The sequence below is a fragment of the Ambystoma mexicanum genome, chromosome 12 (assembly GCF_040938575.1).
Source record: "Ambystoma mexicanum isolate Mex_15411 chromosome 12, UKY_AmexF1_1, whole genome shotgun sequence".
In the NCBI taxonomy this organism is placed as follows: domain Eukaryota; kingdom Metazoa; phylum Chordata; class Amphibia; order Caudata; family Ambystomatidae; genus Ambystoma; species Ambystoma mexicanum.
The window spans coordinates 543,550,372-543,564,153 of record NC_090936.1 but is presented as its reverse complement, the minus strand read 5'-3'; the positions used below and the strand labels follow the sequence as shown (position 1 = coordinate 543,564,153).

General features: G+C 49.6%; 1 protein-coding gene across 1 annotated transcript; it reads right to left on the bottom strand.

Annotated features, from left to right (window-relative positions):
• Window positions 1-5,130: 5,130 nt before the first annotated feature.
• On the bottom strand, window positions 5,131-6,066 carry LOC138514555 (olfactory receptor 8U3-like). Its single transcript, XM_069630017.1, has one exon. It carries the CDS (start codon window positions 6,064-6,066, stop codon window positions 5,131-5,133), a length of 936 nt encoding a protein of 311 aa, XP_069486118.1.
• Between the last annotated feature and the right edge of the window lie 7,716 nt (window positions 6,067-13,782).

Below are 13,782 nucleotides of genomic sequence, written 5' to 3'. Positions count from 1 at the left end.
GGGCTGGTGCAGTCTCACTCAGGATACTGCTTTGAATGTTGCCTTACACTGGTGTCAGTCGATGGGGGGGCCTGTTTTTGTTTGTCTCATTTTTCTGTTCATGTTGCTGGACTTGACCCTTCACATGCCTGTGCTGCATCAGTGCAGCAATGGTGCCATGGCAAATATGGATGGCCACTCACAAGGCACTTGGAGCCCCTAGATTCATTTGTTCGTTGGCAGGCATGGATGACTTGTACATTTCACTGGTTGCATTGTGTGACTTCATTGCACCTACGAGGAGTTGTGCAATGTGGCCAGGGAGTGGTGTACAGGCACTCAGTAGGGCCGTTTACGGTTGGTTCGCGATGCCGTACTTCTCACCATGGCGGAATGGTACTTTCTGCCATGCTTGATGGCGTTAGGTGCATGTCCGCTAGGGTCAGAATTTGCGTACCGTTGCGCCATGGTGGTAATTACGGTTTGGCATGGCGCGCGTGCGCGTACTTGGTGCAGTTAGCGTTGGCGTTCACTACGGTGTCGCTAATGGCATCGTACTTTACGGTGACGGGTCATGATCGCACCGAGCGCTATTCGATGGCGGTATTGCATTTACGCCATTGTTTTTCGATTTCCGCCAGGGTCGTAATGAGGGCCATTGTCACATGATGTTTTTGGGTGTAGGGAATGTGAAAACACTCACATTTAACACAATTTTATTGTGTTCAGATAAGAACAAAGAAAACCATATTCCTCCTAGCGAATTTAGAGCTGGTGGGAGCTTAAACTTTCTTTCGCTGAATTCTTGTGGACATAACCATTTGTTTACTAATATTAGCGTGAGTCTTTTTTTAAGAAACATTGTATAATCTTACAGGAACAGAATTTGTATGAAAGTTCTGCCACTTGATGGATATGTTTCTAGCTTCCAACCTGCTAAATAAGGCTGTTAAGGTTGTCCATATTGTGGTCTGCTCACCCTTGTTAAGTCCTGTAGGGAACTGAGGGTTATTGAAAGTGGACAATCTATCACAGGAGTTTTACTCATTGATGTTGGGGTAATGGGAGAGTCAAAAAGTTTGGATATTTTAATTGTAATTGTGTTTTGGCACCTGGAACTTGGTATCATCAATTCCTTCACAGAGCAGATTTTTTGTGTATGAATGAGTGGAGTGCCACATTTTTGGGTGGACAAGTGAACCTTTCTGGAGACTTAAATGCTACCTGCATAAGTATGAATGATCTGCTGGGGATAACTCTAGGGTTGAGAAAGATGCACGCTAAAGAACATTAGGGATGCCAATGGTTATAAAGTGTAGGAGAATCAGGTTTATGCATGCTGAATGGTGCCACACCTTGTGATATACCCGGTAATTTAAAAAAAAGTATAATGGGACTCTCACCTCCCCCATTGAATGCATATATGTTGGATGTTGGCTTTTTGCTAAGTGCAAACGTCTTAAGTTTGATAAGACTGAGTGGCGTGATCATTGTACACTGTCGGTAGAGTTTGCATTTCAAGTTAGCAATGATTGTGAGCAAGGTCCATGTGACTTAACTGTTGACCCAGTGGGGAATCGAGCCTTCTGGAATGCGAGTAGTGTGATTAGGGTCAATGATGCCCTGGCACTGTGTTTCAATGAAGTTCTTTAGATTGGACATATGGACCTTTTGCTGTAGATCATTTTGATAATTCCATGTAGGATACTTTTAAGTCCACTGTGGCTGTTTCCTTTTTTTTAAAAAAGTTGTTGTGTGAAGAAACTTCTACGTGCTTATGATGCAGAAGTCAAAGTGTTGAAAAAATACTTAAGGCCACAGATTAGGGGTACAAAATGTAATGGGGACTCTGATTCATCCAAACATTATTGCTTGATTAAGAAAGTAAAGCGTACCAATTGGTTGAAGGGGTAGGAGTCCAAGGTATGCCAAAGGCATGCCATTGACTTTACATAATAAAAATGTGCAAGCCTTTTGGAGATTGATATAGTATATGGACATTGCCCAGCCTACTCAGCAAACTAAATTCAGTTTCAGAGCAAGGATGGGTCATTCACTATGAAGCACTTTATGCATTGCCTACATTTTCTGAATATGGGAAGAATCTTGATTTAGTGGTAAATAACGAAGATTGGAAACTGCATCTTGGATATGACAATATATTAGAATCATTGAAGATTAGTACCCCTCTTGCATCAGGTCCCTATAAATTGTGTAATCGATTATTCAAAGATAATCTGGTTACCATTTGGGCTTCATGTTGCTCCTGCAACATTTCAGAGACTTATGGATAAAATCTTACAGCCATACTCGTAATTTTGCAGAGCCTATATAGACAACATTGTAATTCATAGTATGACATGGGAAGATCATCACTACCTCCTCTATACTATCATGAGAGTGTTAAGGAAAGCAGAATTAACTGCCAATCCAAGAAAGTGTAAACTGGCCCAATCCAGTATTTTGGGGGTTTTGTGCGTAATGGCACCATAGAACAACAACAGGAGAAGATAAGGGCGGTAACCAGTGAAATTCTCGAAAACATATTTTCGAAATGCCATTTTGTCGAAAGAAAATGGCGAAAAAATGTTTTCAAATGTTTTTTTTATTTATATGTTGTTTTTGTTTTGTTAGTAAATAAAAAGTGTCAATAAAAAAACAGGGGTTTGGGAGGAACCCCCCACTTCAAAAATAAAATAAAAAAACCATTTGAAAAATAAAAATGTCCGCAAAATTGTGTCGAGAAAATGGCATTCAAAAATATGCCATTCGAGAAAGTCACTATAAACCGGTAAGGGCTTTTCTGGAAACACCGTCCACCTCCAAAAGCAAAGAAAGATCTGAGAGCTTTTTTGGGTTTCATCGGGTACTACCACAGTGCGTGAGCGTGTTGGAGGCGGCCTCATTGTGCAACTGTGCAGTGGAGGAGGAGGTGCAGCTTGACTCGGCTTTCAGCATCGACACGTTGAAAGGTTCTTTCCCCTTCAGTTTTGGTACTGGAGCACAGACGAGCGGACGAGTATCCAGCGTGAGTATCCAGCACATCCAGCACGTAGTGGGAGGCCAAATGCTGTGGTAGCTTTCCTCGTGGGTTTCCTGTGGGCTTTCGAGTACGGCCATGTGGCCTTGACTGAAGAGCTTATGTTTTGGTGCAGTGAGGGTGTCTTGAGACTGTGAGACCATGGTGAGACCGGGGGTCATCTCAAGCTAGTCCAATTGCTCTGACTGATACAGGTTCCCCCCCTCCCTGGTTGAGAATAGTGGGGTAATCTTGCCCAGTGAGGCTCTTTTTATTGGACAATCAGTGAGCTGGCTGGGGGCTCAAGTAGAGGCTTCTCTTTTTGGATGGGCATGACATCTTTGTTTCACTCACTCACTATTGATGTACGGTGTTAGTGAAGAAGTCCCCATTTTCACATTGGGTGGTTCAAGTAGTTACGCTTATTGTACTTGTCTGCCTAAAAACATCCTCCCTGCATGTGTGCTCTAGTGTGTGCTTCAGGAGGGCAGTAGCAGCCGTTTGGACTGGGTATCTTAGTTGTGACCATAACAGGTGCTTACTAAATTAAATTCTGCTGCAGTGCACTGATAGTGCAACTGCAGCAACCACTTTGTGTTTGGGTGCCTGGTGGAGGCTCTAGGTGCCTATTACGGGCCAAGAGAATCCACAGTGTGGGTGGAGAGTGATACTTGGTACAAATCAAATGTATGTACCCAGGACGTTTTCGGGATGCAGCTGGAGACAAATATAATCAATTTAAGCCTATGTGTTTTTTTGAGTGCTGTAGAAGAGATAGCAGGCACATTGAATGCATTTTTGAGTATATGAAAGGAATAATTTCACATTTACACATGATTTCTTTGGCTGTATGTGAGCAAAATCAAGTAACACGTTGACAATGTATTTGTTGAGGGAGAATGGGCAGGGAATGTGAAATCAAACGTATTGCCTTTTGGGCAATGTACTGGTTAAATCAAATCACACATAAAGATCCTTATTTTTGGCGCATGAAACGAGTGAATATGAAATCCATGCATTGTCAATGATATCTTTAAGTCTAGAAAAGGAGAAGTCAAATAACGCACATTGGGCCTAATTTACAAAGCATTTTCAAAAGGGTATTTGCTCTTGTAAATCTGAGCCATTGGCTCATGATTTTTGGATGCAAAATGGGAGAAATCAAATCAAACATATTGCCCTTATGTTGGGCTCAGTAGATGAGAAATCATACAAATTGACTAACTCAAGAACAGGTTTGAGAGCTCTGATTACCTATCGATGTCTCAGGAGTCTTCTCAAATTCTCCTAAATAGATGTGAATGGTGCTTTTTATGAGTATTAGACACCTGCGATTTTTTAAATATGTATACAATCAAGTGCTCTGGTATCCTCTTAATTGGGTTCTGTGGTTACTATTCACCACACTGCAAAAATGATTGAGTTTGTGGTTTACAATACATTCACATACTAATGCTTTCACATAATATCGTTTTGAAAAAGAAAGGATCAAGTAAATGAAAGCCAATCAAGGGAGTATAGTTTATCTGTAAATCTGAATGCTGATGGAATAATTTTTGAGGAGACAAAGCTGAATTAATTATCGTTACTAGCCCATATGAAACATCCTAGCACCTTCACTTCACTGTTTTATTATGTTTAAATGCAATTAAAACACTATGCAAGTTTTCAAACTGCCTCAGCCATCTCTCACAATATACATATTTCTCACTTAGCAATAGCCGTGCAACCATGTGCCAACCCAGTTAGCAGCAACTATCCTAATTCATCCTAAACTCTTCCTGGTTATTTAGGGAAGTTTCTATTTCAGAGAATGAACACCAAAGTGCTATGAACTTCCTCACAGAGAACATGTATTACAACATTAGCATGTTGTGGAGTGGCTGATCTACATTAAGCTGTTTGGTATGTGGTGCCCAGTGGAAGTTGACGAGGATGTTGGTAAGGCGCTCTATTTAAGACTGAACTTGAAAATGCCCTGAAATGTTGGTTTTAAATAATAACAAGTTTAGATGGACTTGGATAATTGAATATGCACGGAATCCCTAATTCGCCTTATCCTTTGCAGAGGTCAGCATTAAGAATGTGTAGCTGAAGGAAAACAGGTTTGCCACTAGAGTGCTATGTATCTGTTATTTGCAAAATGCCCTTCCTATGGTTTTATTCAGTGCTAGTTTGACCTCCTTGTTCCTAAAGCTGTAGATAATGGGATTTAACATTGGAATTACAACAGTGTAAAACACTGAAGCCACTCTCTCTTGGGGCAAGGATGTGTTGGAGCTAGGCCGTAGGTAGGTGAATATGAGTGTCCCAAAGAACAAAAGGACACAGGAGAAGTGTGAGGAGCAGGTTGAGAAGGCTCTCTTTCTCCCATGGGTGGAATGGATCATCAGAATGGTTGAAATAATGTAGGTATATGAGATGAGAATCATAACAAGGGATGCTAGCAAGAGGCTACCAGATACGAAAAACAGAATTGCCTCATTAAGTGAGGTATCAGAACATGAGAGCCTTAAAAGTGGAAGAATGTCACAGTAGAAATGTGTGATTTTGTTTGGGCCACAGAAAGACAACCTGAAGATAAGCATGATGTGTGTCATAGCATTTAAGAATGAAATTAAGTATGTTACAAGTACAAGGGAAATGCAAGATTGTTTAGTCATAATGACTGTATAAAACAGTGGCTTGCAGATAGCAATGTACCGGTCATAAGCCATGGCCAGAAGGAGAAAAACATCGACACTTCCCATGCAAAAAAATAAAAAGAGCTGTATTTCACACTCTGCAAGCGAAATTGACTTTCTTTCGAAGAGGAAGTTGGTAAGAAGTGTTTTCATGATATTGGAAGAGTGACACAAGTCAACAAAGGACAAATTGCTTAGGAGGAAGTACATTGGCGTTTGAAGACGAGGTGAGATCTTGATCAGTGTCATGATTCCAAGGTTGCCCATCAGAGTGACAATGAAAATCAAAAGAAAGAGCAAAAAGAGTGGGATCTTCAGTCTTGCATCATCAGTTAGGCCAAAGAGGAAGAATTCTGTCACAGAGGTCTGATTGTCTTCTTTCATTTCTGCAGAGTGCAAATGTGTTTGGAGGGCACAAAAAATACATGACAGCATGAATCAGCATGAACTCAGTGTATTAGAACGTTATGGGCCATTCGAATTTTTCATTTAGAAAACAAACATAGAATCAGATGTCAGAAAGGGATCACTTTTCACATTGAGTTTGGTCCCTCTGCTGCCTGTAGGTGACATACACCTCGTTGTCTTTGGATTTAAGGGCATAGTGATTTTGAGATAATGTGATAGAATAACACCTGATTTGGTGTTTATAAACATGGTGGCATAGTTCAGTCACCTCTAAACTAAGTGTCTTCAGCTTCAAAGTCACAATGTAAAAATGTGTGAGAAAGGTATGATTCAGAAATACATTAGGCAATGTTAATTGATGTTAATACCACCAGCAATGACATTGATATGTGTCATTTGACATTAATTGCTACTTGAAGGCAAGACAAATGGGCGTGCTTAACAGACTTGTAAGGATTGTAGCAAACACATTTTTTCCAGATGGTTCTTTGCAAAGGTGTCATCAGCACTGGATTTATCTCTTGGGGCAGTAAAATAGTGTCCAAACAAAAGTTCTGTACATTCTTGCCAATACTGGTTTTGCCTCTTTTCTCAGCGTAATACAATTACAAAACTGGTGCAAAGAATGTACAGTTTAATTGAAACCAAAAAAAAAAGAAATGCCTGTTATGACTCCTCTTTTGGTGACTTTGGGTTTCTCTCCCATTGGTCTCAACAAAGTCTCAGGGCCTGATACATGCAGTATTTGACCAGTTCAAAGTGACTTTGCACTCCTGAAAAATGACTTTGTACTGTGGACACAAACCCTGATTCACGGAACTGTGCAAAGTGTATTTTTGCCATGCAAAGTGTGGGCAAAGTCATTTTGTACTGCAAAAATGACTATGTGCTGACTTTGCCCAGAATTTGCACTGCAAAAATATACTTTGCACGGTTCCATGAAGCAGGGCTTGTGTCGGTGCAAAGTCCCTTTTCAGCAGTGCAAATTCACTTTAAACCAGGCAAATATTCCATGAAGTGTGCCCTCAGGCTCTATGGGACGGTTGGGAGGCCTCTTCTTCCTGGGTCTCAGGATTGTGTCAAAGTCTGTTGGTTTATCATCGGGGGACTTTGAAGTGATCTGACCAATGTCAGGGGGAAAAAGAAGACTGGAGGACAAATTATACTGTCTCTGGGATACTTCTGGGCTTTTATAGTTTCCTTCCTTAGGCTTTCGCTCTCTAACTCTCTAGCGCCCATCTTTCACAAGTCACTGCCATGCCACCGCATGCTTGTATCTCCACTCACCTCCTTTTCTACTCCTATCACGTCCTCCTTCTCCCCTATGTCACCTAACGGCTCTCCAGACTACTGCCATAACTAGATTCAAACCTCATTGATTCATGCCAATCACCAGTTACCACTGCCTCAAGACAACCTTCTCTTTGTGTGTCTCCCTATCACCTTCACTTCCCCTCTGTTGGGTTCCCAATGAGCCACCTCTCCAAGTAATGCCACATTAAATGCAGTGTCCCTTTTATCAATCTCTTTTTACTTCCTGCTCAACCTCACCTTACTATGTGGCAACTGCACATCAAGCTGTTCACCCTTCCAGGGCCTTGCTCATTTGTAATCTGTCCATGCTGAGCCTTCCATTTGTGTTCCCATGCATAGAGGTGAAACATATTCAACTCAAGAGGTATCCCTCATTCACCACCTGTAGTAGAGTGGACCAAGGGCAGGCTGTGCTCTTCAGGAAGGGTGTAAACTAGAAAATATGCATCAAAACAACAACAGTTCTGTGGCACCAAAATAACAGAATGTTCAAACCAGGAATCTAGAAAAATAGGAGTCTTTAATTAAACTAAAACTAAAAGAAAAGGACAAGCTGGGTCTGAAGACAGGGGTTGACAGGACATACGGTTTGCAGCTATGTCCAGTTCAAAGTACATCTCTTTAAAATGTTAGGACTGGGGACTAAAATGTCTCTTTGGCTCTTAAAACAAGGCCAAGGAAACAGAACAGACCCTTTTTCATCATCTTAAGTTCCTCAACAGTGTTGAATCAGGTTTCTCGGCTATATGAAGTGGTTCAAGGCAGCAACCCGGGAGGTTGAGTTGGGCTGCTAAATTTCCCAGTTGTTCAAGTTGGCATCAAGACGTGTCGAGTCACTGATCCCAAAGGGGTTGAGTAGGCCTTGAGATGGGTCAAGTCAATGCTCCCAGTTGGAGTTGGATGTGGTGGCATTGAGATGAGTCAAATCAGTGCTCCCAGTGTGCCAAGTTAGCATTGACATAGGTCAGGTTGGTATTCTTAGTGGATAGAATTGGCATAGTGATAGGTCCAGTCAGTGCACTGAGCATTCTGAGTCAGTGTCGAGGCAGCTGGAATCAGTGCTCACTGTGAGCAGCTCTTGGAGTCCTGTACAGGCTGAAAATGACTCAAAAGAATTGAAGCTAGCTTCCAAGCAATTACAGGAGTCACAGCCCAGAGCACTCCTTGGTTATTGGGTTACTGGTGATTTTGTTCAGCATCTCCAAGGGTAAGGTGAGTTGCTCTTCTGCCCTTTACAGACTGCAAGGTTGCCGGAGAGCACTTGCAGGGTCTGTTACCTCCAGTGAGTTACCAGTATCCCGGCAGCAGTCAGGAATTATCCATAATATAGTTCACCTCAAATGATCCTTTGGCATGGATGAGGGAAGGGTCTTCCTCCCTCCTTGTGGTCTTTATGTTCACCTCTACGTCAGCAGAATTTGGGTAGACTTTAGCCTAATAATGTTCCAGGAGAAACCTTTTCTGATTTCCAGTGATGATTCAAGGGTGATTCAAAGATGACTTAAAAGAATGACGGGTCTCACCCCCTTTTGTACTCAATTTACTAGAACAGATCAGTCCATTTTAAGCCTTAATTAGGATTCAACTCTGGCTTCTGTGACAAGAGTCTTTACCTGATGATGTCAGTCCCAGAGTTCTTTGCCTGCAGGATGTGGTGAAGGGTCACAGAAAATGTGAGTGTCCTAAGAAATCCCAACATGGTAGAACCACTCTCCTGGCTGAAAATACTCTGGTTTATGCAAACTCCTCCCACTCCCCAGTCTTCCCATATGAAAGAGTCTCTAGTAAGTACCCTCCTGGTGTGACCTCACCATTGTGCTGTGCTGGAAGGGCCCAGGAATTCAAGATAACCCCCTGGGGTTACATTGTGCCATCTTGGGAAGGTAACAAGGATGCTCACAAAAGACAAAGGGGAGTTTCTAGGGCTGGAACCAATTGGTTTGTTTCGGGTGTATCTCAGTTCCAGTCTTACACCCATAAAACAATGACGTTTGAATGAGTCACTGGAGTCCAAGTTCACAACAAAATTATGCAAAAGGGGTTTGGCCAGTATTACATTAAGAGGCCGATTCATGGAATAATTAGCGTGGCGCAAGTGGCCAAAAACGTGCGAATCGCAGTGGAATAGCGAAAATCGCAGTGCAAGTGCGAAAATCGCACGAAAAGCAGCGCACATCGATTCATGGAAGGCCGTGCGCGAGAAAACCATCGGATGTGCGATAAAAAAGTGCGCGACGCACGTTGGCGCACAGGCCATCTAACTGCGTGCGCCAGGTCACAGCGAAAATCGCACAGGCCACAGCGAAAATCGCACATAGCGCGGCGCACGCAACAAAAGTAGGCGGAACACGGGGCGTAACACTCGGAATGGGGAACAACTTGCCAAAATGTAGGCGTCACGGGGGAAGTACAGGGTACAAGTGCGCGGAACACCCACACGCTCGCCTACAACACATATTCATGGAGTAGAATAGGGCAAAAAAGCGCACGCTCAAACCAGCGCACAGGCACAAACACGACCGCCACAAGAAAGCAGGCGGTAGCGTCTCTGCGCCTGTAAGAAATGTGCGCCAAAAGGTGCGCCAACAAATAGCACCTATATACAGCCATGATGAATGTCCTATACTGTGGCCCTCCAGGACAAATGACGTGCAAAGGGGTACCCACAAACACGGACACCCGCTGACAAAAAATACGTGTGCGTGTATACCGGGGTGCGCGGGAAGTCTCACACGCGATTTGTCAGGGTACGTGGATTTCAGGGGTGCGCGGGAAGTTCCACACGCGATTTGTCAGGGTACGTGGATTTCAGGGGTGCGCGGGAAGTTCCAAACGCGATTTGCCAGGGTAGGTGGATTGCAGGGGTGCGCGGAAAGTTCCACACGCGATTTGTCCGGGTACGTGGATTTCAGGGGTGCGCGGGAAGTTCCACACGCGATTTGTCAGGGTACGTGGATTGCAGGGGTGCGCGGGAAGTTCCACACGCGATTTGTCAGGGTATGTGGATTTCAGGGGTGCGCGGAAAGTTCCACACGCGATTTGGCCGGGTACGTGGATTTCAAGGGTGCGCGGGAAGTTCCACATGCGATTTGTCAGGGTACTTGGATTTCAGGGGTGCGCGGGAAGTTCCACACACGATTTGGCCATGTACGTGGATTTCAGGGGTGCGCGGGAAGTTCCACACGCGATTTGGCCGGGTACGTGGATTTCAGGGGTGCGCGGGAAGTTCCACACGCAATTTGTCAGGGTACGTGGATTTCAGGGGTGCGCGGGAAGTACCACACGCAATTTGTCAGGGTACGTGGATTGCAGGGGTGCGCGGGAAGTTCCACACGCGATTTGTCAGGGTACGTGGATTTCAGGGGTGCGCGGGAAGTTCCACACGCGATTTGTCAGGGTACGTGGATTTCAGGGGTGCGCGGGAAGTTCCACACGCGATTTGGCCGTGTACGTGGATTTCAGGGGTGCGCAGGAAGTTCCACACGCGATTTGGCCGGGTACGTGGATTTCAGGGGTGCGCGGGAAGTTCCACACGTGATTTGTCAGGGTACGTGGATTTCAGGGGTGCGCGGGAACTTCCACACGCGATTTGGCCGGGTACGTGGATTTCAGGGGTGCGCGGGAAGTTCCACACGCGATTTGGCTGGGCACGTGTATGACAGGGGTACGCGGGAAATTCTACAAGCGATTTGGCTGTGTGCTCCCAGGTATTCCCTGTACACCCTCCACGGCCCCTGCAGGCAGCACACACCACAGGGGACTACCCTGCACACCTGCTCATGTCACCCACCACCCCCACCCCCCATCATCCAGGGGCACCCTCCACCAGGCCCCCACTCATGTCTCCCACCACCCCCACCCCCCAGCATCCAGGGGCACCCTCCACCAGGCCCCCACTCATGTCTCCCACCACCCCCACCCCCCAGGCACAATGGGCAGCCTCCACCAGGCCCCCACTCATGTCTCCCACCACCCCCACCCCCCAGCCACCAGGGGCAGCCTCCACCAGGCCCCCACCCATGTCTCCCACCACCCCCACCCCCCAGCAGTGCAGGGGCACCCTCCACCAGGCCCCCACCCATGTCCCCTATCACCCCCACCCCCCAGCCACCAGGGGCAGCCTCCACCAGGCCCCACCGATGTCTCCCACCACCCCCACCCCCCAGCAGTGCAGGGGCACCCTCCACCAGGCCCCCACCCATGTCTCCCACCACCCCCACCCCCCAGCCACCAGGGGCAGCCTCCACCAGGCCCCCACTCATGTCTCCCACCACCCCCACCCCCCAGCAGTGCAGGGGCACCCTCCACCAGGCCCCCACTCATGTCTCCCACCACCCCCACCCCCCAGCCACCAGGGGCAACCTCCACCAGGCCCCCACCCACGTCTCCCACCACCCCCACCCCCCAGCAGTGCAGGGGCAGCCTCCAACAGGCCCCCACCCATGTCTCCCACCACCCCCACCCCCCAGCCACCAGGGGTACCCTCCACCAGGCCCCCACCCATGTCCCCTATCACCCCCACCCCCCAGCCACCAGGGGCAGCCTCCACCAGGCCCCCACCCATGTCTCCCACCACCCACACCCCCCAGCCACCAGGGGCACCCTCCACCAGGCCCCCACCCATGTCTCCCACCACCCCCACCCCCCAGCATCCAGGGGCACCCTCCACCAGGCCCCCACTCATGTCTCCCACCACCCCCACCCCCCAGCATCCAGGGGCACCCTCCACCAGGCCCCCACTCATGTCTCCCACCACCCCCACCCCCCAGCCACCAGGGGCACCCTCCACCAGTCCCCCACTCATGTCTGCCACCACTCCCACCCCCCAGCCACCAGGGGCACCCTCCACCAGGCCCCCACCCATGTCTCCCACCACCCCCACACCCCAACCACCAGGGGCAGCCTCCACCAGGCCCCCACTCATGTCTCCCACCACCCCCACCCCCCAGCCACCAGGGGCACCCTCCACCAGGCCCCCACCCATGTCTCCGACCACCCCCACACCCCAGCCACCAGGGGCAGCCTCCACCAGTCCCCCACTCATGTCTCCCACCACCCCCACCCCCCAGCAGTGCAGGGGCACCCTCCACCAGGCCCCCACCCATGTCTCCCACCACCCCCACCCCCAGCAGTGCAGGGGCACCCTCCACCAGGCCCCCACCCATGTCCCCTATCACCCCCACCCCCCAGCATCCAGGGGCACCCTCCACCAGGCCCCCTCTCATGTCACCCAGCACCCCCACCCCCCAGCATCCAGGGGCACCCTCCACCAGGCCCCCACTCATGTCTCCCACCACCCCCACCCCCCAGCATCCAGGGGCACCCTCCACCAGGCTCCCACTCATGTCTCCCACCACCCCCACCCCCCAGGCACCATGGGCAGCCTCCACCAGGCCCCCACTCATGTCTCCCACCACCCCCACCCCCAGCCACCAGGGGCAGCCTCCACCAGGCCCCCACCCATGTCTCCCACCACCCCCACCCCCCAGCAGTGCAGGGGCACCCTCCACCAGGCCCCCACCCATGTCCCCTATCACCCCCACCCCCCAGCCACCAGGGGCAGCCTCCACCAGGCCCCCACCCATGTCTCCCACCACCCTCACCCCCCAGCAGTGCAGGGGCACCCTCCACCAGGCCCCCACCCATGTCTCCCACCACCCCCACCCCCCAGCCACCAGGGGCAGCCTCCACCAGGCCCCCACTCATGTCTCCCACCACCCCCACCCCCCAGCAGTGCAGGGGCACCCTCCACCAGGCCCCCACTCATGTCTCCCACCACCCCCACCCCCCAGCCACCAGGGGCAGCCTCCACCAGGCCCCCACCCACGTCTCCCACCACCCCCACCCCCCAGCAGTGCAAGGGCAGCCTCCACCAGGCCCCCACCCATGTCTCCCACCACCCCCACCCCCCAGCCACCAGGGGCACCCTCCACCAGGCCCCCACCCATGTCTCCCACCACCCCCACCCCCCAGCAGTGCAGGGGCACCCTCCACCAGGCCCCCACCCATGTCTCCCACCACCCCCACCCCCCAGCAGTGCAGGGGCACCCTCCACCAGGCCCCCACCCATGTCCCCTATCACCCCCACCCCCCAGCATCCAGGGGCACCCTCCACCAGGCCCCCACCCATGTCTCCCACCACCCCCACCCCCCAGCAGTGCAGTGGCACCCTCCACCAGGCCCCCACCCATGTCTCCCACCACCCCCACCCCCCAGCCACCAGGGTCAGCCTCCACCAGGCCCCCACTCATGTCTCCCACCACCCCCACCCCCCAGCAGTGCAGGGGCACCCTCCACCAGGCCCCCACTCATGTCTCCCACCACCCCCACCCCCCAGCCACCAGGGGCAGCCTCCACCAGGCCCCCACCCACGTCTCC